The sequence below is a fragment of the Lampris incognitus genome, chromosome 14 (assembly GCF_029633865.1).
Source record: "Lampris incognitus isolate fLamInc1 chromosome 14, fLamInc1.hap2, whole genome shotgun sequence".
NCBI classification, from domain to species: domain Eukaryota; kingdom Metazoa; phylum Chordata; class Actinopteri; order Lampriformes; family Lampridae; genus Lampris; species Lampris incognitus.
The window spans coordinates 46395707-46419162 of NC_079224.1; the positions used below are offsets into that span (position 1 = coordinate 46395707).

General features: G+C 46.7%; 1 protein-coding gene across 1 annotated transcript in view; it reads left to right on the plus strand.

Annotated features, from left to right (window-relative positions):
* The window catches only part of myo10 (myosin X), a 204031-nt gene that overhangs the window by 147544 nt on the left and 33031 nt on the right, over positions 1–23456 (plus strand). The window contains exons 19-22 of the mRNA XM_056292618.1: positions 695–775; positions 10294–10418; positions 13808–13922; positions 17216–17322. Coding sequence (XP_056148593.1) covers positions 695–775; positions 10294–10418; positions 13808–13922; positions 17216–17322 — 428 coding nt within the window. The remainder of the gene's footprint in view (positions 1–694; positions 776–10293; positions 10419–13807; positions 13923–17215; positions 17323–23456) is intronic.

Below are 23456 nucleotides of genomic sequence, written 5' to 3' on the forward strand. Positions count from 1 at the left end.
CCACAAATGTGATGCTCCAGAAACTCAATCTGCTCAAAGAAGTGCCCATCCAACCAATCCAACTTGTGGGAGCTGCTTCTGGAAGCGTGGGGTGCAATTTCTCCAGATTACCTCAACAAATTAACAGCTAGAATGCCAAAGGTCTGCAATGCTGTAATTGCTGCAAATGGAGGATTCTTTGACGAAAGCAAAGTTTGATGTAAAAAAAATCTTATTTCAAATACAAATCATTATTTCTAACCTTGTCAATGTCTTGACTCTATTTTCTATTCATTTCACAACATAAGGTGGTGAATAAGTGTGACTTTTCATGGAAAACACGAAATTGTTTGGGTGATCCCAAACTTTTGAACGGTAGTGTATGTTTTACACAATGTCCCAACTTCATTGGAATTGGGGTTTGTAGTAGCAGTGTTATTAGTGGTATTATTAGCAGTATTAGCAGCAGTCTTAGTAGCAGTATTAGCAGCAGTATTATTAGCAGTATTAGCAGCAGTATTAGCAGCAGTATTATTAGCAGTCTTAGTAGCAGTATTAGTAGCAGTATTAGTAGCATTATCAGTAGCAGTCTTAGAAGCAGTAGTGCTCCAATACTACTAGGGATAGCTGTAGTTGTAGTAGGACTGGTAGTACTAGTAGTTGTATTTGCTGTACTTGTAGCAGTATCATTGGTAACTCATCTTTTGTTTTGCAGAATTCGTTGCACTCTCTGATGGCCACTCTCAGCACTTCTAACCCGTACTTTGTACGATGCATCAAACCAAATACACAGAAGGTAGGAGTACTTTAAATATGTTCTCTCTGTCTCACACACACACACACACACACACACACACACACACTCAGCAGATCAGTTCGGGTCCGGTTGGAGGAGGGTCACAGATTGGTTGTGTGTGACTCTGCTTGTCATACATTAACCAAACAGTCACTCACACACCAACAGGCGGCAGACAGGAATGAGAACCACTCAGCGTTTTCATGACCTTTGAACCCCAGTTGCCTAACAACAGGCTGGGACAGAGGAGAATGTAGTCCTAATGTACACAAATGATACACAGGTTACCAGGTGACCTTTCTCCAAAGCATATCGTCGTGTTTTACATTATTTCCAATGTGTTCTTCCCATCTCCCAGCCATCCATTGTTTCCATTCATGTCGGTTCTGGATACATTCATAATAATGACATTAAAATGGGCATCCAGGTAGCATGGCAGTCTATTCCGTTGCCTACCAACATGAGGATATCCGGTTCGAATCCCCGTGTTACCTCCGGCTTGGTCGGGAGTCCCTACAGACACAATTGGCCGTGTCTGCAGGTGGGGAGCCGGATGTGGATAATTTGCAAATTGGCAAATTATAAATCACGTGTGTGTTCAGGAGGCAGAGCTCATCACTTTCTTCGTGCTTTGTTTTACAGGTGGGAGTAGAGAATAAATACGAGACAAGTAATTTACATAAGATGAAGGAAGTATCAGTGTGCTGATGTTATATGAAGTCTGACTTCTTTGTGTGTGTGAGGCACAAAGAAAACAGACACACATTCAGTCTGATAACAAAGGCTGTCAAATCCATCAGCTCTGCTCATCAAGTGCGCTTGCACATCACCACGGCAACCGCATCCTACTGTAGGCTGTGTTCAGTTTAATGTGTGTGTGTGTGTGTGTGTGTGTGTGTGTTTGTAGATGAATCCGTACATGTTAATGGGAATTAGACAGACAGAGGTAGATATAGATAAAAGAGTGGCTAACTGGATGTCTCTCACCTTGTTGTTTTTATGTGTACTGTTCACCCCACTCTGAGCTGGCTCACAGACTGTATCTTGATCTGGTGTTGCTCTTGTTAGCAGGAGTGGGTGTGTTGCTAGCAGGAGTGGATGTGCTGCTAGCAGGAGTGGATGTGTTGTTAGCAGGAGTGGGTGTGTTGTTAGCAGGAATGGATGCGTTGCTAGCAGGAATGGATGCGTTGCTAGCAGGAATGGATGCGTTGTTAGCAGGAATGGATGCGTTGTTAGCAGGAGTTGATGTGCTGCTAGCAGGAGTGGATGCATTGCTAGCAGGAGTGGAGGTGTTGCTAGCAGGAGTGGATGCGTTGCTAGGAGGAGTGGATGCACTGCTAGCAGGAGTGGATGCGTTGCTAGCAGGAGTGGATGCGTTGCTAGCAGGAGTAGATGTGTTGTTAGCAGGAGTGGATGTGTTGTTAGCAGGAATGGATGCGTTGTTAGCAGGAGTGGATGTGTTGCTAGCAGGAGTGGATGTGCTGCTAGCAGGAGTGGATGTGTTGCTAGCAGGAGTGGATGCGTTGCTAGCAGGAGTGGATGCGTTGCTAGCAGGAGGGGATGTGTTGCTAGCAGGAGGGGATGTGTTGCTAGCAGGAGTGGATGTGTTGCTAGCAGGAGTGGATGTGTTGCTAGCAGGAGTGGATGTGGAATGAGATGTGGAACAGGAGCACAGTGTGTAGAAGTGGCTGAGCTGCACATGGTGTGTTAGACCTTAACATGGATGCGTTTTGTGACACACAGGAGACAAAGCTGTGGGTGAATAACACACACAGCGATGAGATATGTTAACGAATCCAGTGATGTGAGATCTGAATCACAATCTGTTTTGAAACGGCCACATTCCCCCGTTCAAGGACTTTGACTCAATGGAGGAGAATCATCCAGAAGAGCCACCCACGCACATTCCCGTCTCATTCCTCCAAGTGACGGTGGATGTGGTGGATTTGAAAGTGTTTTATCAGAGTATGGTCACTTCAGATGTTTAGTGAGGCAGCAGCTGTCTTTAGCTGAGGCAGGTCAGAACCATTAGATGTTTTTAGCTGAGGCGGGTCAGAACCATTAGATGTTTTTAGCTGAGTCGGGTCAGAACCATTAGATGTTTTTAGCTGAGGCAGGTCAGAACCATTAGATGTTTTTAGCTGAGGCAGGTCAGAACCATTAGATGTTTTTAGCTGAGTCGGGTCAGAACCATTAGATGTTTTTAGCTGAGGCAGGTCAGAACCATTAGATGCCGGTTTAGACTGTTGCGTCCCGGTTGTTAGGAGAGACTGAACCCCGAAAACCAGCCGTTTGAAAGTAAACACGTTTTCTCTCTGGTTGCCTGATTCCCTCATACTCGGAGTGCACTGCCTTAAACACACACACACACTGTCAAGCCCTACAAGTGGCCTGCACAAATTAGCCTCGGCAGGAGTCTCATCACCATGGTAACTACCCCCCTCCCCCCACTCACTCACTCACTCACTCACACACACACACACACACACACACACACACAAAGGGGAGTGGAGTTTGGGTTTGATAGCCTTTGTTAGAGTCTGTGGTTCCTGTGTGTGTGTGTGTGTGTGTGTTGTCGTCAGTGTGCGGCTTTAAGAACAGAGAAAGTGTCTTAGCGACTTTTCTGCGGTACGGTGTTGAAGCTGAGCGGCTGAACAGCAGATGAACAGCAGAAGAACAGCAGATGAACAGCAGAAGAACAGCAGAAGAACAGCAGATGAACAGCAGAAGAACAGCAGATGAGCAGCAGAAGAACAGCAGATGAGCAGCAGAAGAACAGCAGAAGAACAGCAGAAGAGCAGCAGATGAACAGCAGAAGAACAGCAGATGAACAGCAGATGAACAGCAGATGAGCAGCAGAAGTGAGCAGCAGTATCGTACCGCGCGCGATAAGAAGCGCTGCTTTGTTTGACGGCGAGCGTGTCGGCGGCGTGCTAAGTGCTGCCCTGCAGCAGGGTTGTTAGGAGGCTGGAGGCTTCGGAAGCACCGCTGTCGTCTGTTCGTCGTGGAGGAGATGTGATGCTTCCAGGTGATGGAATGAGAAACGGTTTGTTTTTTCATGATTTCGGGTTTCGGGTTATCTCGGCTCTACGAATGCTTCGGTCAATCTGTATCTTTAAACGGTTACTGTCCTAGTGTGTGTAATTGTGTGTATAAGGTCGTGTGTGTTGCCTGTTGGATGGTTATGCTGGTTGCGTTTATGTGGGCTTTCACGTCAACGTGGACACATTTGTTTTGCAGCAGAAAGTCAGATAATGGAGTATGTGTTGAACTACAGATGACTTGATCTGAAATAACGTTTTGTAAGTCACGGTCTTAAAAGTAACTTTGGTTACTTGACATTTTTCCCTCTTGTAAGATCTCGTGTTGTCATACGAGGTGTCAGATTTGCCAGAAGTCTGTTCATGCGTTCATATCAGTGTTATTTGTAGCTGTTCTCCAGTTTGTCTCCGCTGGTTCTTTACAAATGAATGACGTTTAAGAGACATCCAAACTCTCAAGACTCCTCCACTAACATGGGTCAGGCTGAAAGCCAGTCGGGTCAGAGGCTCAGGACGGATTTAGGTCCAGCTATTATGAGATAGATTGTTCCTGGAATCTCCAAATGCTCCAAACTGAAGGAGGGGTCCTGCCATTGAATCTGACTTCATCCTTGCTGGCTCCAACATTCAGACCTGGATGATGCTCAGACACACATATTTCTTTATCTGAGGCCTTCAGACAAAGAGCCAGGAGGGTCTATAGGTTGTTGTAGATGCCTGTGTGGACTTTGTGTTTAGAGCAGACTGTTTCTCCATACGGAGGTGAAGGTCTTTTTTCATTTCTTCTTCTTTCTCTGATGCAACAAGTAGTGGTGATGTTGCATTTCAGCAGAAGGCCTCATTAGAAGACCTCTTCAGAAGGCCTCATTAGAAGACCTCTTTAGAAGCATCCACTAGCTGTCCACATCTCTTCATGTCCAACCAGCAGCTTATTTAGTAAATGTGTCATCAGTTTACCATCACTCTGGACCATGGCTGTTTTTTATTATCAGAACTACTCAGCCTGTCCTGTCCTGTGTGAGGGCTGCACAGAACAGAAAGCCCTACGAGAATGCATGAAACCTTACCAAGACAACTTGAAGTTCACAAACATCGACCAAAAAAAAAACGTAAACACGTGTTTTGTTTGTTTTCTAGATTTGATTTCCTGCCTCATTCTTATGTCTTAACTCTTATCAGGTCTAAAAATCCCAAGAACAAGGGAATATCTGATTTCTCATTGGGAGATAGGCTCACATTGTGGCGTTTCTTCATTGTAGTGATGGTCGGCTGGGTGTCCTGCTTCGTAAATCACATCGACGCGGAGATGTTCAGGAAATGAAAACCCATCTTCCCAAAGTAACCTTACGGCTGTCATGAACTATCCCAGATTCATTTAAAATCTTCTCCTTCACATGTCAGTAAAAATGGACAGCCTCTCTCAATAAGATTGTTTTGCCTCGGGTGGTTGCCGACCCCCCTGGGAGACCCCCGTCACCCCCCTTCTGTCCACTAGGTCTTCAGCAGAGAAGCTGATCTGAAAAGACAAGAGGAGTGGTCTTTGTGCTGTTGTTGCCCTGTGTGCGTATAGACGTTTACATGGCTGTTGTCTTCACCAAAGCTTTTGTTCTTTTAAACCTGAAAGGTTTCTGTTCTCTCGAGCTAACACGCATGCTAATCCTGTGGTACCGTTAATACCTGTGCTGGTAAGCACAAATGCTGGAATTTACATGAATTTTAAGCCATGTTTTGAAATTGGGGAAAAAAATTGATTCCATAATTAGCAGATAACGCAGGTTTTTGCTAATTTTCTGTTATATAATATATATATATATATAAACCAGTGCTGTTTCCCTGCAGAAAAGAAGAAATCACGGAGGCTATTTTAACGATGCCCTTAATTAATCATGATGCCAAGTGAAAAAATGTATCTATCTATCTATATATATATATATATATATATGAAACTACTACTACTACTACTACTACTACTTTCGGCTGTTCCTGTTAGGGGGCGCCACAGTGGCTCATCTGTTTCCATCACTTCCTGTCTTCTGCATCTTCCTCTGTCACACCAGCCACCTGCATGTCCTTCCTCACCACATCCATAAACATTCTCCTTGGCCTTCCTCTTCTCCTCTTGCCTGGCAGCTCCATATTCAGTATCCTTCTCCCAGTATACCCAGCATCTCTCCTCCACACATGTCCAGGTCATGTCAATCTTGTCTCTCTTGCTTTGTCTCCAAACCGTCCAACCTGAGCTGTCCCTCTAATACACTCGTTCCTAATTCCGTCCTTCTTCGTCATTCCCAATGAAAAGCTTAGCATCTTCAACTCTGCCACCTGCAGCTCCTCCTCCTGTCTTCTCATCAGTGCCACTGTCTCCAAACCATACAACATAGCTGGTCTCACTACTGTTACGACCCTCGGTCTGGAGAGGGTGCAACAATTAGTGTGCTGGGTAACAGTGAGGTGAGGGTGCAACACAGCGAGACGTAAACGTTCAAATATAATACAATATAAATATTTATTGACACCATGACAGGACAAGGTAACCGAACAGTTGCCAAAACAATAAACTACTAACAAAAGTAACCCACCCTTGACATTGCTGAGAAGCACAAAACCTAAAGACAGAAGGTGGCAACCGCTCCTAACCTAGTGTGTCTAACATGGGGTAAGCTACGTGATGGGGTGTTTGCCCATGGGCATCTTGCCTTGATCCCCTTGCCCAAAAGAACTAAACAACTGAACACAACTCAAAAGTCAAAAATGCAAACAACCGAAAACGGGCCAGACGTTACAAACACAAAGTAGCTACCGAGACAAAAGACATCAACACAAAGTAGCTACATCACACAAACTAAAATCACACAAACTGAACTAGCTGGCTGGGGAGCTGAAGACATGTGGGGGTTTAAATGGGAGACTGCACAGCTGGTGGAAATTGGACGATTTGTTGACCGGTTGATTAGGTGATGAGGAGCACCTGACGGATACCCGAATGTAGAGTCAGAGTGAGGGTTAGATACAAAAAGGCAACACAAAACAGCTCTACCGACATGGACACACCTGTGGCCGTAACGCTACCATCTTGTAAACCCTCCCTTTAACTCTTGCTGGTACCCTTCTGTCGCAAATCACTCCTGACACTCTTCTCCACCCACTCCACCCTGCCTGCACTCTCTTCTTCACCTCTCTTCTGCACTCCCCGTTACTTTGGACCGTTGACCCCAAGTATTTAATCTCATCTACCTTCGTCATCTCTACTCCTTGCATCCTCGCCATTCCACTGTCCTCCCTCTCATTCACACATAAGTATTCCATCTTGCTCCTATTCACTTTCATTCCTCTTCTCTCCAGTGCATACCTCCACCTCTCCAGGCTCTCCTCAACCTGCACCCTACTCTTGCTACAGATCACAATGTCCGCGGAGTCTCCTGCCTGATCTTGTCCGTCAACCTGTCCATCACCATTGCAAGCAAGAAAGGGCTCAGAGCCGATCCTTGATGTAATCCCACCTCCACCTTGAACCCATCTGTCATTCCAACCACACACCTCACCATTGTCACACTTCCCTCATACATATCCTGCACCACTCCTACATACTTCTCTGCAACTCCTGACTTCCTCATACAATACCACACCTCCTCTCTCGGCACTCTGTCATATGCTTTCTCTAAATCCACCAAGACACAATGTAACTCCTTCTGGCCTCCTCTATACTTCTCCATCAACATTCTCAAAGCAAACATCACATCTGTGGTGCTCTTTCGTGGCATGAAACCATACTGCTGCTCGCTGATCATCACCTCTCCTCCTCTTAACCTAGCTTCTATTACTCTTTCCCATATCTTCATGCTGTGGCTGATCAACTTTATACCTCTGTAGTTGTTACAGTTCTGCACATCGCCCTTGTTCTTGAAAACCGGTACCAGTATGCTTCTTCTCCACTCCTCAGGCATCCTCTCACTTTCCAGGATTGTGTTAAACAATCTAGTTAAAAACTCCACTGCCATCTCTCCTAAACACCTCCATGCCTCCACAGGTATGTCATCAGGACCAACTGCCTTTCCACTCTTCATCCTCTTCATAGCTGCCCTCACTTCCTCCTTGCTAATCCGCTGAACTTCCTGATTCACTATCCCAACATCATCCAACCTTCTCTCTCTCTCATTTTCTTCATTCATCAGCCCCTCAAAGTACTCCTTCCACCTTCTCAGCACACTCTCCTCGCTTGTCAGCACATTTCCATCTCTATCCTTGATCGTTGATCGCCCTAACCTGCTGCACATCCTTCCCCGCTCGGTCCCTCTGTCTAGCCAATCAGTACAAGTCACAAGTCCTTTATATATATATATATATATATACCCCCCCCTCTCTATTTTTCATTTGGCACCATGATAAATTCAAAGGGCATCATTGAAAGCAGCCTCCGTGATTCTTTTCTTCCTGTGGGGAAACTGCAGTTTTTTTTTAACTTTGTGTGGCTTTGTTTCACTCTCATACAACGATGGGAGAAGGAGATGTGACTGACTATCTCTAAAAACTCAAGCCATACAAGGCTGACGTGAGAGAGAGGGACCCTGTCTTGTCTTTCAGAGAGAGAGAGAAAGAAACATGACAGAGGCAGCGCCTTGACAGACCATGACATTTCACCAAAACTGTCTCAATGAATGAGAGAGTGAGAGAGAGAGAGAGAGAGAGAGAGCGAGAGAGAGAGAGAGAGAGAGAGAGAGAGAGAGAGAGCGAGAGCTTCCTTACACCACTCGGCTTTGTGACTCTCCGGTCCATCCCATTATGCAAACGAAGGTTATGCTAATGAGTTCTGTATGTGGCCGGCGGCTCTTTAAAGGGCGCCATTCATTCGCCGTGTCAAACTGCGGGTGCGTCTGCAAGTTGGCCTCATTTCATCCCGGCAGCCTGCATGGCCCATCAAAGGCCAGCGAGGGGAGACGGTATCGGAATAAAGGCTGCATTGGGAGTGGCCATGAAAGCACCCTCTTATTGAATGTCCCCTCCGCCCACCGGGGTGACAGGGCAGGAGAGGGTACCCCGCGAAAACAGCTCCCTCTTAATGGAGTTCTCAACGTCATGATGCTATCGCAGTAATTTCTCTTTTTTTGTTCACGGCTAGCTAGCGCGGTCATACGCAGACGTTGACGACTGGCCCGTGTACAAGGGTCACCGCAGAATGGGAGGGAGCGGCGGTATGTGGTGCGACGGGTCTGTGTGTGTGCGTGTTAACATGCCGGTTTAAAACGTCTTCCTCGCAGTCGACACATTACACAACACAGAACCACGTCATGTAATGTTATCGCAAACTCTCCAGAGGTCGAAAGTGGAGGAAATAATTCAGTTTCAGTGAAGGAAGGAGCGTCAAGACTGAGCGAACCAGAATCAGTGGCTGTTGACCTCAAACGTTCTTTTTTTTAATTTGGGAAACCTTGTTAGGATATCTACGCAGATCACATCTCTTTTTCTCATCTTTAGCAACCTCTTGACCTGCCAACGTTTCTCCCATTTATGTGTCCAGTAACAGTCTGTCACATGCGTCGCCGCTAAAGAAAATACAATCGTGGGCATCCAGTTAGTGTAGCGGTCTATTCCGTTGCCTACCAACACGGGGATCGCCGGTTCGAATCCCCGTGTTACCTTCGGCTTGGTCGGGCGTCCCTACACACACAATTGGCCGTGTCTGCGAAGGGAAGCCGGATGTGGGTATGTGTCCTGGTCGCTGCACTAGCGCCTCCTCTGGTCGGTCAGGGCGCCTGTTCGGGGGGGGGGGGATAGCATGATCCTCCCATGTGCTATGTCCCCCTGGTGAAACTCCTCACTGTCAGGTGAAAAGAAGCAGCCGGTGATTCCACATGTGTCGGAGGAGGCATGTGGTAGTCTGCAGCCCTCCCTGGATCGGCAGAGGGGGTGGAGCAGCGACCAGGCCAGCTTGGAAAATAGGGTAACTGGCCAAGTGCAATTGGGGAGAAAAAGGGAGAAAAAATCCCCCCCCCCCCCAAAAAAAGGAAGAAGACACTTGATATGACATCTCAGCGCATCAATAGGATGGTTATCAATATTTTCAATCCACCTGTTATTGTTAACAAGCCCCAATAAACCAAGCTGAACGTCCGACAGGTTGTCACGTGGTTGACAAACTGTTTGGTTATAGATGGTAGTGGGTTAGAATACCAGTCATAAATGTTGGCAATACCTAAACCATATTGTATGACAAACTACTATGCATTGGAAAACCAGTAAAGTGACAGTCGGTAAATAATAACAAAAACAATTATCACCAGTGTCTTTCATTTAAAATTGAATGAAATTACTGTGTAACCCCTCACATAACCACCACGAGCATCTAAAATGGCCGTCTTTATTTGCTGACTCTCCATTCTAGTTTTACTGCTTTCAGCACAGCGCTGTGCGCCATGATAATACCCACCACCACAGGTGTGGAACATTTTCTAAATTTCCTTTGTCATTTTCTGCTTCCAGATGCCGGATCAATTTGACCAGACGGTGGTTCTGAATCAGCTCAGGTACTCAGGCATGTTGGAGACAGTCAAGATTCGCCAGACTGGATTCCCTGTTCGCAGGTCCTTCCAGGAGTTTTGTGCCAGGTCAGTAGCAACCAGGCCTTATGGAGATGGAGGTCTGATTCAAAATGAGGCATCATATTTGAGATATCCGCCCACTTTTCTGCAGTGGTCGCTGCCCTTAAAACAAATCCTGTGACTGATCCACAAGGCTCAGCATTTTTGGTTTTTACCGATTTTCCCTGAAAAATACCCAGATTTTTTAAAAGGAGCAGATCGGTTTAAACTGATTTTCACCCGAATTTTATGTTTCCACGGATCCAAAAGTTGTTCTTGTTCATGTGACCTTATGTAACAGTGTCCTCTTGTGATGAAATTTGGCATGCAGGATGGCTTTAAAAAATAAAAACCGAAAACATTGGGCCTTGCTGATCCAGTCTGTTGAAAACCATATATGAGTTGTCCGTTGCAGGAAGAAAACTGTGTTCGAGTCTTAACTTCTGCATGTGACCCCACACAGACTGAACTTCATGTGGTTTACTATGGTGTCATCGTAAGCTTTAATATGCACTCGCCTCCTCTCATTTTAGCAAGTGTATCCCAAAATAGATGCTACATGGAAGTACTGGTCATGGATTTTTTTTGGTCACCTACAATATAATATGATACAATACGGTATGATACGATACAATACGGTACGATACAATATGATAATGGTACGATACAATACGGTACGGTATGATACAATATGGTATGATACAATACGGTAAAGTATGGTACGGTACAGTACGATACGTTACAGTACAATACGGTACGGTGTGATACAATACGATGCAGTACAATAAACAACTGCATTAATCCTGCTAAGGTGCAATTTGTTTGGAACAGCTTGTACACAAAACACAGTAACATGCAAACAAACAAATAACACAAAGAATAAATAATAACACTGCAGGGAGCTAAATGTGGAATAAAATGTACAAGATCTATAATTAATCCTATTGATAGCCTAGATAATCTTGATAAACACAATAAAACGTTCAGATAATTAAAAAAACACTGCAGAGCATTTAGTAGTCGAATCTCACAGGGAGTGAATGATGGTTAGTTTTACAAGCAGGTAAAACATCACGATGCCCTGATGGCAACAGAGAAAATTCACTTGCTAGAACATGTCCAGAAGAAGCCACAATACTTGCTGCTTTCTGGAGGATTTGTTGGTTACAAAAAGAATCCAGACCTCTTTGTTTCACTCTGGTGAGCTCAGAACAGATTTCAACACTGCTGTTCAGGCTGTTTCTGTCTTTTACCGCGAGGCTGGGAAAGCAGCAGATAAAAGAAAAACTCAGAAGAATCTCAATAAAAGATTGATAGAAGTGACAGAGGATGACGGGACTGACAGAAAAGGAATTTAGTTTACGGAGAAGGTGAATTCTCTGTTGCCCCCGTTTCACAACAGCCTCAGTGTTCACATCTCATGTAAGGGGATCATCAATGATGGTGCCCAAATGTTTGTATGATGGAACCATTTCCACACTTGCATTATGTATGAGGCTGCACTCTTTGGCTGCATATCTGTTTGTCCAAAATCAATAATCAGTAACTCGGTTTTAGGAACATTCAAGTCCGAGAAGTTGTTATTACGCCAAGGAATAAAATCAGTGAGAGCATTCCCGTGAACTGATTCTGAACCTCAGAGGAGGGTCAGCAGTGCAGTGCCATCGGAAAGTTTTTATGATTTAAAGTTTATTGCCATTTTCAATTTTAACAAACAAAACATTCAACACTGAACGGTTCTGAAAAAGCAATAAAATGGAAGGAAGTTATGATAATAATAACAGATAAGAGGAAAAAGAGAAAAAATTTAGACAAAAAGAATATAAGGAACATACCAAAGGCTCTTAGGATAATACAAGATATTAAAAGTAAACATGCAGATATTGAGTGCAGCATTATTTATCCCTTAGAGATATAGATTTGGTATTTTCCCCATTTCAAGATATAATTGTCCCATCTGTCAGTCTTTCTATACCAAAGTTGTTCATATGAGGCCACTTTTCCAAGTTCTATGAACCACTCCCGCCAAGAGGGAGCAGTGTCGTCAGAAAATCTGACCAAGTAGCTGCCCTCCTGAGTGCTCCTGCATCCATCAGTGCATAATAAAAAGTAAGGGTGAAAGCACACATCCTTGTCGTGAGCCTGTGGTCATAGCTACAGAGTCTGAGAGACATTTACAGACACCCTCTGCTCTCTGGCAGTCAAGAAAGCTAAGATCCATAAGCTGCTGAGGCAAATTAAAATCACGTAGCAACCTATCAATTAAAGATGCAGCTGCCTCGTATTGAATGCCAATGAAAACTTGGCAAACAAAAGCCTGGCATGGGCTTGTGGCTTTTCTAAGTGCTTATACAGGTTATTAAGTATAAAGCTTTACATACTCCATACTTCTCCCTGCCTGGAAAGCAAATTGCAGTGGATCAAGTTTGCCATACACAGTTAACAAAACAAGGTTTGTAAAAAAAATTTCAAAGATTTTCATTATTAATGCTGTTAGTGCGACTGGTCTAAAATCATTACGTTGCCTAGGATTAGTGTTCTTGGGGACAGGTATCACTGTAGAGGATTTTCAGATAGCAGGGATTTGCTTACAGTCAAGCAACATCTGGAAGATATGGTGGAGGACACCGCTAAGCTGGTCAGTACGGTATCACAATGTGGGTCCACAAATGTGATCTGGACCAGGGGCCTTCCTGATGTTTAAAAGAACTCTAAAGGGGTGTCTGGGTAGCGTAGCGGTCTATTCCGTTGCCTACCAACACGGGGCTCGTCGGTTTGAATCCCCGTGTTACCTCCGGCTTGGTCGGGCATCCCTACAGACACAATTGGCCGTGTCTGCGGGTGGGAAACTGGATGTGGGCATCCTCACATAAGAAGTGTGTAAGTTTCTGAAGGCCGGCGTTGAGTAACATTTTGCTGGGGGAGAAGAACATCTGGTCTGCTCTGCTGGTTCAATGTCCACTGAAACCAAGACCTGAAAAAGCGAGATAAAAAATGGTTGGATGGATTCTAGGCATCCAGAATTTACTGTCGGGAACACATCCCTCCCACCCGGAGTAGAAGGAAAAAGAAGCTAGGATATTTGACAAGATCCTAGTTGACATGTAACTTTGTCCAAATTGATGAAGTCATCCATTTTCCTCGGAAGGTTGTCCATGTTACGTGAACAAACAAAAAAAGAAAATTAGAAAAGAAAGAAAAAGCTCTCCAAAACAGAGCAGAATCCTGTTTTTCAAAAAGAAACTACATCGGAATCCCCAGCCGTTTAATCGACAGAAAGAGAGGACCATGAATTGTAGAAAAACCCTTTTTTTAACCCGATTCTCTTCCCCTGGAGTTTCCCAGTGGGCCTTTTCTGTTCCCTGATCCTCATTTAACTGGTTCTTAACATTCTGCCTCATCCACCCATCTTCCAGGTACAAGGTGCTGATGAGGGGTGCGTCGTTGTCGGAGGACGCCAGGGGACACTGCCTCCAGTTACTCCACCTCAATGACAGCAGCAGCACAGAATGGCAGCTGGGCAAGACCAAGGTGAGCCCTTCTCTGTCCACTACCTTCATTTGAGATCCAGATTCAGAGAACTCTTGTCACAAAACCTGACAGAAAACTGTCTTTGACGTGGCTCATAAGAGGACATAAAAAAACATTCCAAATAAAAATCGTAAGCAGACATCAGGTTAAAAACATACATAGTAGGGGGCGTCTGGGTAGTGTAGCAGTCTATTCCGTTGCCTACCAACACGGGGATCGCCGGTTCGAATCCCACTGTTGCCTCCGGCTTGGTCAGGCATCCCTACAGACACAATTGGCCGTGCCTGTGGGTGGGAAGCTGGATGTGGGTATGTGTCCTGGTCGCTACACTAACGCCCCCTCTGGTCGGTCAGGGTGCCTGTTTGGGGGGCGGGGGCAGTGTGATCCTCCAACAAGTTATGTCCCCCTGGTGAAACTCCTCACTGTCAGGTGAAAAGAAGCAGCCGGTGACTCCACATGTATCAGAGGAGGCATGTGGTAGTCTGCAGCCCTCCCCGGATCGGCGGAGGGGGTGGAGCAGAGACCGGGATGGCTCGGAAGAGTGGGATAATTGGCTGGGTACAACTGGGGAGAAAAAAAGGGGGGGGGGGGGGCGTCCAAAAATATATATAAAATTAAAAAACACAAACATCTGAGCTGATACATGAGGATATTTGACCATTTACTGCTCACCTTCTCTCAGTTCAATGTTGGATGTGAGAAGCTGCAGACGTCATTTGATGAAGTCTTGCGGGCATCTTGCTGTATTGAGGCTCAGCGTTGGAAAACACAAAGAAATCATAATGGAAGTTAAATTTCAAAAAGTGGTTGAAACATTAAACAAAATCCCATATGTTTAGCAGCTTAATGGTGATTATTCTTCAGTCATTAGTCTAGCCAAAAAGCATGGCAGTTTCTTCCAGCATTGACAAGATGAGGAGGTCTCTGAAGAACTGTGTGACTGCTGTTTCATGGCGGCGTTCAGACATTAAGTTCACGATACCCGGCAGACTACAGAACAACCTATAATATGTATTAACACATGTGGGAATGTCACTGGAATATAAATTGGGACTTTTATTTATGAGATGGTTTGTCTTTTTCATGGAAGCTGTATGTTTCCTTTCCCTCAAATCCCAGTGGCTTAATCCCGGTTTGTATCACCACACCCGCGGCTCCTGGAAACCCTGTTTCACCACAACCGCCTCAGACTCTCATCTATGATATGTGAGCCAACATGGGAGATAACTGTAAGCGTGTTGGCTCAGCCACTGGCGGGTACACATGCATGCTGGCCTCACCGTCTTGTCATAAAGGTGGAATTTGACAGTCTACCCCCCCACCCCCCATCCACCTCAGGCCATGTGTGTGTGTTTCTACCTGCATGTGTCTGTGTGTCTGTCTTATCTCCTGGTTTAGACTCATCCAAATCTTTCTGACTGAGATTTGATCACCCAGTTTATATTCCCTCCATCCTAAATCCTCCTCACCATATTTCCTCCTCCGAGAGTCCAGCCCTTGTACCCCCCTCTCCCTCCGGACCAGACTGGGTCCCACATATCCCTCCGGGGTCCCACATCTCCCCCCGGATCAGACTGTGTCCCACATCTGCCCCGGCTCAGACTGCGTCCCCTATCTCCCTCCGGACCAGACTGTGTCCCCTATCTCTCTCCGGACCAGACTGGGTCCCAGTCTCCCTCTGGACCAGACTGTGTCCCACTCTCCCCCTGGACCAGACTGTGTCCCACGTCTCCCCCCGGACCAGACTATGTCCCACATCTCCCTCAAGACCAGACTGTGTCCCACATCGCTTCCTGGACCATACTGTCCCACATCTCCCTCCGGACCAGACTGGGTCCCACATCTCCCACCGGACCAGACTGGGTTCCACTCTCGCCCCGGACCAGACTGTGTACCACTCTCCCCCCAGACCAGACTGTGTCCCACATCTCCCCACAGACCAGACTGTCCCACATTTCCCTCCAGACCAGACTGTGTCTCACATCGCCTCCTGGACCATACGGTCCCAAATCTCCCTCCGGACCAGACTGGGTTCCACTCTCCCCCCGGATCAGACTGTGTCCCACTCTCCCCCTGGACCAGAATGTGTCCCACATCTCCCTCCGGACCAGACTGTCTCCCACATCTCCCCCCGCACCAGACTGTGTCCCACATCTCCTCCTGGCCCAGACTGTGTCCCACATCTCCCCCCCGGACCAGACTGTGTCCCACTCTCACCCTCCGGACCAAACTGTGTCCCACGTCTCACTTTCCACACTCCCTAATTGGCTCAAGTCCCGGTTTCCCTGTCAATAAAAGACACAGCTTGGGTCCTAAAGCGGGGGGCCGGGCCAAGTGCCCTGAAGATTACAGCTCTTTTCAGAGAGCGATGTGGACGAGTGACTGGTGGTGGTGATTTGTGGGCTTTACTGATGGCTGCGTGGTGCAGACAAAGGAGAAGGATTTAATTTACATCGTCTGTTTTGTTTGGTTGAGTTGTTCATCTGGAAGGGAGGGGGCAGTTTCTTTGTGGTTGTTTTTTCTTCTGAATGAGGGACGGGGGTCTTTCTGAATGTGTCCCATTAATCTTGTGCTGGCTGGATAATGGAGATGTCTTCAACATGATGTACAGTGATGTCTAGTATTTTAATATTCAGCTCCATACATTTTGGGGGGGGGGTTCCACTTTTCCTCCCCAATTGTATCTGGCCAATTACCCCACTCTTCCGAGCCGTCCTGGTCACTGCTGCAGCCCCTCTGCCGATCCGTGTAGGGCTGCAGACTACCACATGCCTCCTCCGATACATGTGGAGTCGCCAGCCACTTCTTTTCACCTGACAGTGAGGAGTTTCACCAGGGGGACGTAGCACATGGGAGGATCACGCTATTACCCCCAGTCCCCCCCCCCCCCCCCGAACAGGTACCCCAACCGACCAGTGCAGCGACCAGGACACATAGCCACATCCGGCTTCCCACCTGCAGACATGGCCAATTGTGTCTGTAGGGACGCCCGACCAAGCCGGAGGTAACACGGGGATTCGAACCACCGATCCCCGTGTTGGTTGGCAATGGAATAGACCGCCACACCACCCGGACACCCCAAGTACTCATATTCAACACTATTGGAAATCTAAGAAATGTACCTCATATGTCACGTTATTACTGTTGTACTACATGTTATGGTAATAGACAATAATTTAAGATTAATACAGAGAAAAGTCAATGTGATGAAAACCAAGACCAGGTGAACCCCAGAGGAACCGACACGAAATTCACAGGGAGGAGGCTGACATCTCTCCTCATCTCTTCTCCAGGTGTTTCTCAGGGAGTCTTTGGAGCAACGGCTGGAGAAGCAGAGGGAGGTGGAGGTTCTGAAAGCAGCCATGATCATCCAGGCTCATGTCATGGGCTTCATGGCCAGGTACAGTCCTAACAATACACCACCAACATACAACTAACAATACACAGCACCAGATGTGCGGGACTTGAGTCACATGACTTGACTCGAGTCAAGATTCTAGTCGCAAATTTGAGGACTTAAGACTTGCTTGACTAACACTGTTAAAAGACTCGACTTGACTTTTACTTGGCATTTATAACTCGAGACTTGACTTAGACTTGAGACTGATAACTCGAAAGGACTTGACTTTTTTTTATTAAATATTTGCATTTTTCTATATATTGAGAAGTTACATTTTGTTTTTGAATCATGATTGGGGTATTTCTAGTGCAATGCGTGCAAACCTGGCAACCTACTAGGACACTGAGGCCGACGCATGAGGCAGCCATCATGGAGGGGGCTAGTTCATTCATTCATCTTCAGCCGCTTCTCCGGGGTCGGGTCGCGGTGGCAGCAAGCTAAGTAGGGCACTCCAGACGTCCCTCTCCCCAGCAACGCCCTCCAGCTCCTCCTGGGGGATCCCAAGGCGTTCCCAGGCCAGATTGGACATGTAGTCTCTCCAGCAAGTTCTGGGTCTACCCCGGGAACTCCTCCCAGATGGACGTACCCGGAAAACCTCCAAAGGAAGTCGCCCAGGAGGCATCCTAATCAGATGCCCGAACAACCTCAACTGGCTCCTTTCAACGCAAAGGAGCAGCGGCTCTACTCCGAGCTCCCTCCAGATGTCTGAGCTCCTCACCTTATCTCTAAGGCTGAGCCCAGACACCCTACAGAGGAAACTAATTTCAGCCGCTTGTATCCGCGATCTCACCCTTTCGGTCACTATCCAAAAGGGTGAGATCGCGGATACTAGCCCCCGAGGGCTAGTTCAAAAATAATAAAATGTGGATTAAAGATTATGTTATCGATAACGGTAGAAAGAAGAGAACAACAGGATGCATCAAAGATGGTGCCATCCTATGGCAACTCGTTATGAGCTGTTCTTGCCTTGTTTGTTTTCGTGTTATATGTTGGTTTTGTTTCACAAAACATGTCTTCAACAATTACCTATTATCACCAGACTTTACTAGACATAAGATTAGACGTTCCCAACAACTGGAAGCCACAGGACTTGCTGAGAGACATTACCTACAACAAACAGGTACCACCACGGAGTAATGGTCGCAGACAGTGCTGCCGGAGGCGAAGTAATAGAGGTGGTGCTCCGGTGAAGCTATGATGGCGTCCTACCTGGCTGCTTTCTAATGTCCAGTCCCTCAACAACATTCTGGACAAACTTCATTGCTGAATCAGCTCTCAAAGGGACATGAAAGACTATTATGTGTTCTGCTTTACAGAGACTTGGCTGGGCCCTAATACACCTTATAGAGCTATACAATCGGAGGGTTTTTCTGTGCACCGCATGGCCCGTTCCATGACTGTTACTGGCAAGGTAAAGGGAGGTGGTGTATGCTTCCATATTAACAATTCATGGTGCACTGACATGGAAACAGTCTCTCAGTCCTGTTCGCCAGTGTTGGAACAACTAAAAATAAGATGCAGACCATTCTATCTCCCAAGGGAATTCCCCGCCATGTTGATACCTGCTGTCTACATACTGCCGCAAGCTACTGCTGCAGCAGCGCTGGATGGAACTGTGTGGAGCCATTAGCAGGCAGGAGAACATGCACCCTGAGGCCATTTCAATTGTGGTGGGGGATTTTAATTACTGTAACCTCAAATCTGTGCTACCAAATTTTTACCAACATGTCACCTGCTCTACCAGAGGCAATAAGACTCTTGACCACTGTTACGCCACGGTCAAGGCAGTTTACAGGTCTATCCCATGACCTCGCTTTGGGAAATGTGACCACCTGTCAGTGCTCTTGCTTCCTGCCTACAAGCAGAAACTGAAGTGCGCATAGTAAGGACAGTATGGTGCTGGATTACAGAACACAAATCCAAACTTCAGGGATGTTTGCCCTCACAATCTGCCCTGTGATGGCCTGGCGGCCTGTCCAGGGCGTCTCCCCGCCTGCCGCCCAATGACTGCTGGGATAGGCTCCAGCATCCCCGTGACCAGAAGCCCTGGATTAACAGCGACATTTGTCTGAGGTTGAGGGAGTGTACAACTGCTTTTAAATCAGGGGACAAGGAATGCTACAAAAAAATACAGGTATGACTTAAGGAGAGCCAGCATAGCCTTTAAAAGACAATATAGGGACAAACTGGAAAAGGACTACAGTGGCTGTGACTCGTGGCGCATGTGGATGGGGCTGCAGGCGATTACGGACTATAAATCTAAACCCAGTGTGGCTATCAATATCTCCGCCTCTCTCCTGGATGAGTTTAACAATTTTTATGCCCACTTTGGAGCTCACAACTTGGACCCATGACAGCAGCTGATGTGAGTAAAACTTTTAAAAAGGTTTAGGCCCGTAAAACTGCTGGCCCTGACGGTATCCCTTCGCCTGTCCTCAAGGCATGTTACACTCAGCTATTTCAGGTTTTTACTGACATTTTTAACCTGTCCCTGTCATTGTGTGTGGTTCCCCTGTGTTTTAAGAAAACCACCATTGTGCCTATACCTAAGAAAAAAAACCTGTCTCTTGCCTTAATGATTACCCACCTGTTGCTTTGACCTCTGTTATTATGAAGTGTCTGGAAAGATAGGTTATATCATATGTAAAATGTAACCTTCCTGTTACCCTTGACTCATTACAGTGTTCCTCCAGTTCCATCAGATCTGTAGATGATGTATCTCACTTAATCTGCATACTGCATTAGTACACCTTGAAAAGAAAAATACCTATGTCAGAATGTTGTACACTGATTACAGCTTCGCTTTTACGACAACTGTACCATCCAAACTGGTTTTGAAACTCAGAGGTCTTGGCCTGGGTAACTCTATCTCTATTGGCTATTTGGTTTCCTGACAGGCAGGTAGGTCCCAGACTGTGAGAATAGGTAAAACATACTCATCCACATTAGTTCTTAGGGCCGGCGCACCTCAGGGCTGCTGTCTCAGTCCCCTATTTTACAGTCTGTTTACACACGACTGTTGCCAAATATGACAACAACAGCATCATTAAATTGGCAGATAACACCACTGTGATTGGACTAATATTAAGTGACAGTGATGAGAGGGCCTTTAGGAGGGAAGTGGAAGATTTAACCATATGGTGCCATGATAACAGCCTCCCTCTAAATGACAGTAAGACAAAAGGAATCATTGTTGACTTTAGAAAGATCAGGGAAAATCATATTCCTATTTCTGGCAATGGATCATCTGTTGAAACAGTTTTAGATTTCTTGGTTTACACATCACTGACATCCTTACATGGTCTCTCAACACCGATTGCATCCTCAATAAGGCACAGCAGACTGTATTTTCTCAGTACCGTGGAGAGTTCATGGTACTTTCAGAAAACGTGCACACATACGGACGAAATGAACGCAGAGTATGGACAGAAGGTTTCGTCTGTATCCGTATTTAACGTTGAACATAAATGAGGCCTTAGTCTGACATGCCATTGTACCCCTTTCTCAGCTGTTTTAAGCGCCTCTTTAATGCACCATTACGTTGAATTGTGTGCCCGCTCTGTTACAATCACTTTAATAATAATAATAATCAATCAATCTTATATAGCGCTTTTCTAACACTCAAAGTCGCTTTACAATAAACAGGGTGAAACAAGACGACAGATAAACATAACACAGACATACAGGGGTGGATGGGAAGGGGGCAGGGAGAAGACACAGGGGTGGATGGGAAGGGGGGAGGGAGAAGACATACAGGGGTGGATGGGAAGGGGGGAGGGAGAAGACATACAGGGGTGGATGGGAAGGGGGGAGGGAGAAGACATACAGGGGTGGATGGGAAGGGGGGAGGGAGAAGACATACAGGGGTGGATGGGAAGGGGGGAGGGAGAAGACATACAGGGGTGGATGGGAAGGGGGGAGGGAGAAGACATACAGGGGTGGCTGGGAAGGGGGGAGGGAGAAGACATTCAGGGTTGGCTGGGAAGGGGGGGGGGAAGACATACAGGGGTGGATGGGAAGGGGGGAGGGAGAAGACATACAGGGTTGGCTGGGAAGGGGGGAGGGAGAAGACATACAGGGGTGGATGGGAAGGGGGGAGGGAGAAGACATAAAGGGGTGGATGGGAAGGGGGGAGGGAGAAGACATACAGGGTTGGCTGGGAAGGGGGGGGGGAGAAGACATACAGGGGTGGATGGGAAGGGGGGAGGGAGAAGACATAAAGGGGTGGATGGGAAGGGGGGAGGGAGAAGACATACAGGGGTGGATGGGAAGGGGGGAGGGAGAAGACATACAGGGTTGGCTGGGAAGGGGGGAGGGAGAAGACATTCAGGGTTGGCTGGGAAGGGGGGAGGGAGAAGACATACAGGGGTGGATGGGAAGGGGGGCTACTAGAGGGAGAAGACATACAGGGGTGGCTGGGAAGGGGGGCTACTAGAGGGAGAAGACATACAGGGGTGGATGGGAAGGGGGGAGGGAGTCTCCTCTCCTCGCCTCTCCTCTCCTCTCCTCTCCTCTCCTCTCCTCACCTCGTAACCTCTCGACAGGTCGTTGGGGCACCACTGTTGAATCCGCAGCCAGTCCTCGCCATCCGTCTGTCCTCAACTGCCCTCTGGAAGCCGGCAAAGTCGAGGCCTGTCCACTCTCTGACGCTACATAGCCGTCGCTTCTTCGGTCTTCCTCGTCTTCGCCCGCCCCTCACTCTGCCTTGCAGGAGGGTCTCGGCAAGGCCGGGACTTCTCGAGATGTGACCATACCGTTTCAGTTTTCGACACCTAGCGTGTTACCGTTTCAGTTTTCGACACCTAGCGTGTGACCATACCGTTTCAGTTTTCGACACCTAGCGTGTTACCGTTGCAGTTTTCGACACCTAGCGTGTGACCGTTGCAGTTTTCGACACCTAGCGTGCGCTTATAATGGCGTCACGGTCGCTGTGATCCGCAATGGCGTCCCCGCAAGTAAACTATAAACTAGTGCTGCGTGATTTTGTGAAAAGGTCATATTGCGATTATTGTGGGCAATATTGCGACTGCGATGTAATAAACACATTTATATACAAATAATACAAATGTGTTGCGTTGCCGCGACATGCAGCGACGTTCATTTGGCATGTTTTACACGGTACCGCTCTCTGCTAATGTCGCCGAACTTGAATCCAAAATGTCGCCTGTTCGTCAGCGTTAACCTATGGAAGCCAATTTCCTTCCGGGGGGGGGGGTTAAAACTGCTCACGGTAAATCAAAATAATTATGAGATTAAAAACGAAAATAAAAATCTAAATTTCAGCAAACTACTTCCCGCGGGCATCCCCCCCCCCCCCACTGGCTGAAATGGGCTTGTCATTACGTCACTGTGTCGCGCAGACCACGCCCCCCCCCAGTTTCGCGGGTACCGGGTGATCAAGGCGTCGCCATTTTGGTGGTTTGATTTGGCCAGAGTGTCGTGTGTTTTCGAGGTACATTTCGTTTGCTTTATATATTAATTCGATAATTTATTTGCATGCAAGTTACGGTAATGTTATACTGCATTTATAACGGACTGGAGCTTCTTGTGCATAAGTGATTGAGGTTAATAAGAGACTAACGTTAATAAGTTAGCTAAATCCGCTAGCTAACGTTATGTGACGTAATCTAGTTTCCGATCCGCTAGCTAACGTTATGTGACGTAATCTAGTTTCCGATCCGCTAGCTAACGTTATGTGACGTAATCTAGTTTCCGATGTGACCAGGCGTTAGGTTTTATACTTGTTTTTACTTTATGCTCTATTCAGTTGTATTGGCCTTTGGTGCAGTCATTCTTTTGTCCACATAAACAATTAAGTAGGAAAACAATGATACAGACGCACGTTAGACAGATGGTTAATAGGCCAAGGAGGAATTGTGTGACCCTCCTGAAGGGCAGCCAGGGCAGGAGCCTCAACGTTGTGATGTAAATGTTTTGTGTCGTAATTCTGTTTTCACTCTGTAGCCCTTCAGAGACACAGGGCTGTATTATAATCCCAGAGCCCCACTCTCCGTTGTTGTTCATTGACGTAGGAGGCGTGTAATCAATTGCCACAACATTTCAGATCTCAGTAAGATTTATAAGGAGTAAGCAGGCTGCGACAGTTTTTGTTAATGTTGAGAATAAAACTCAAC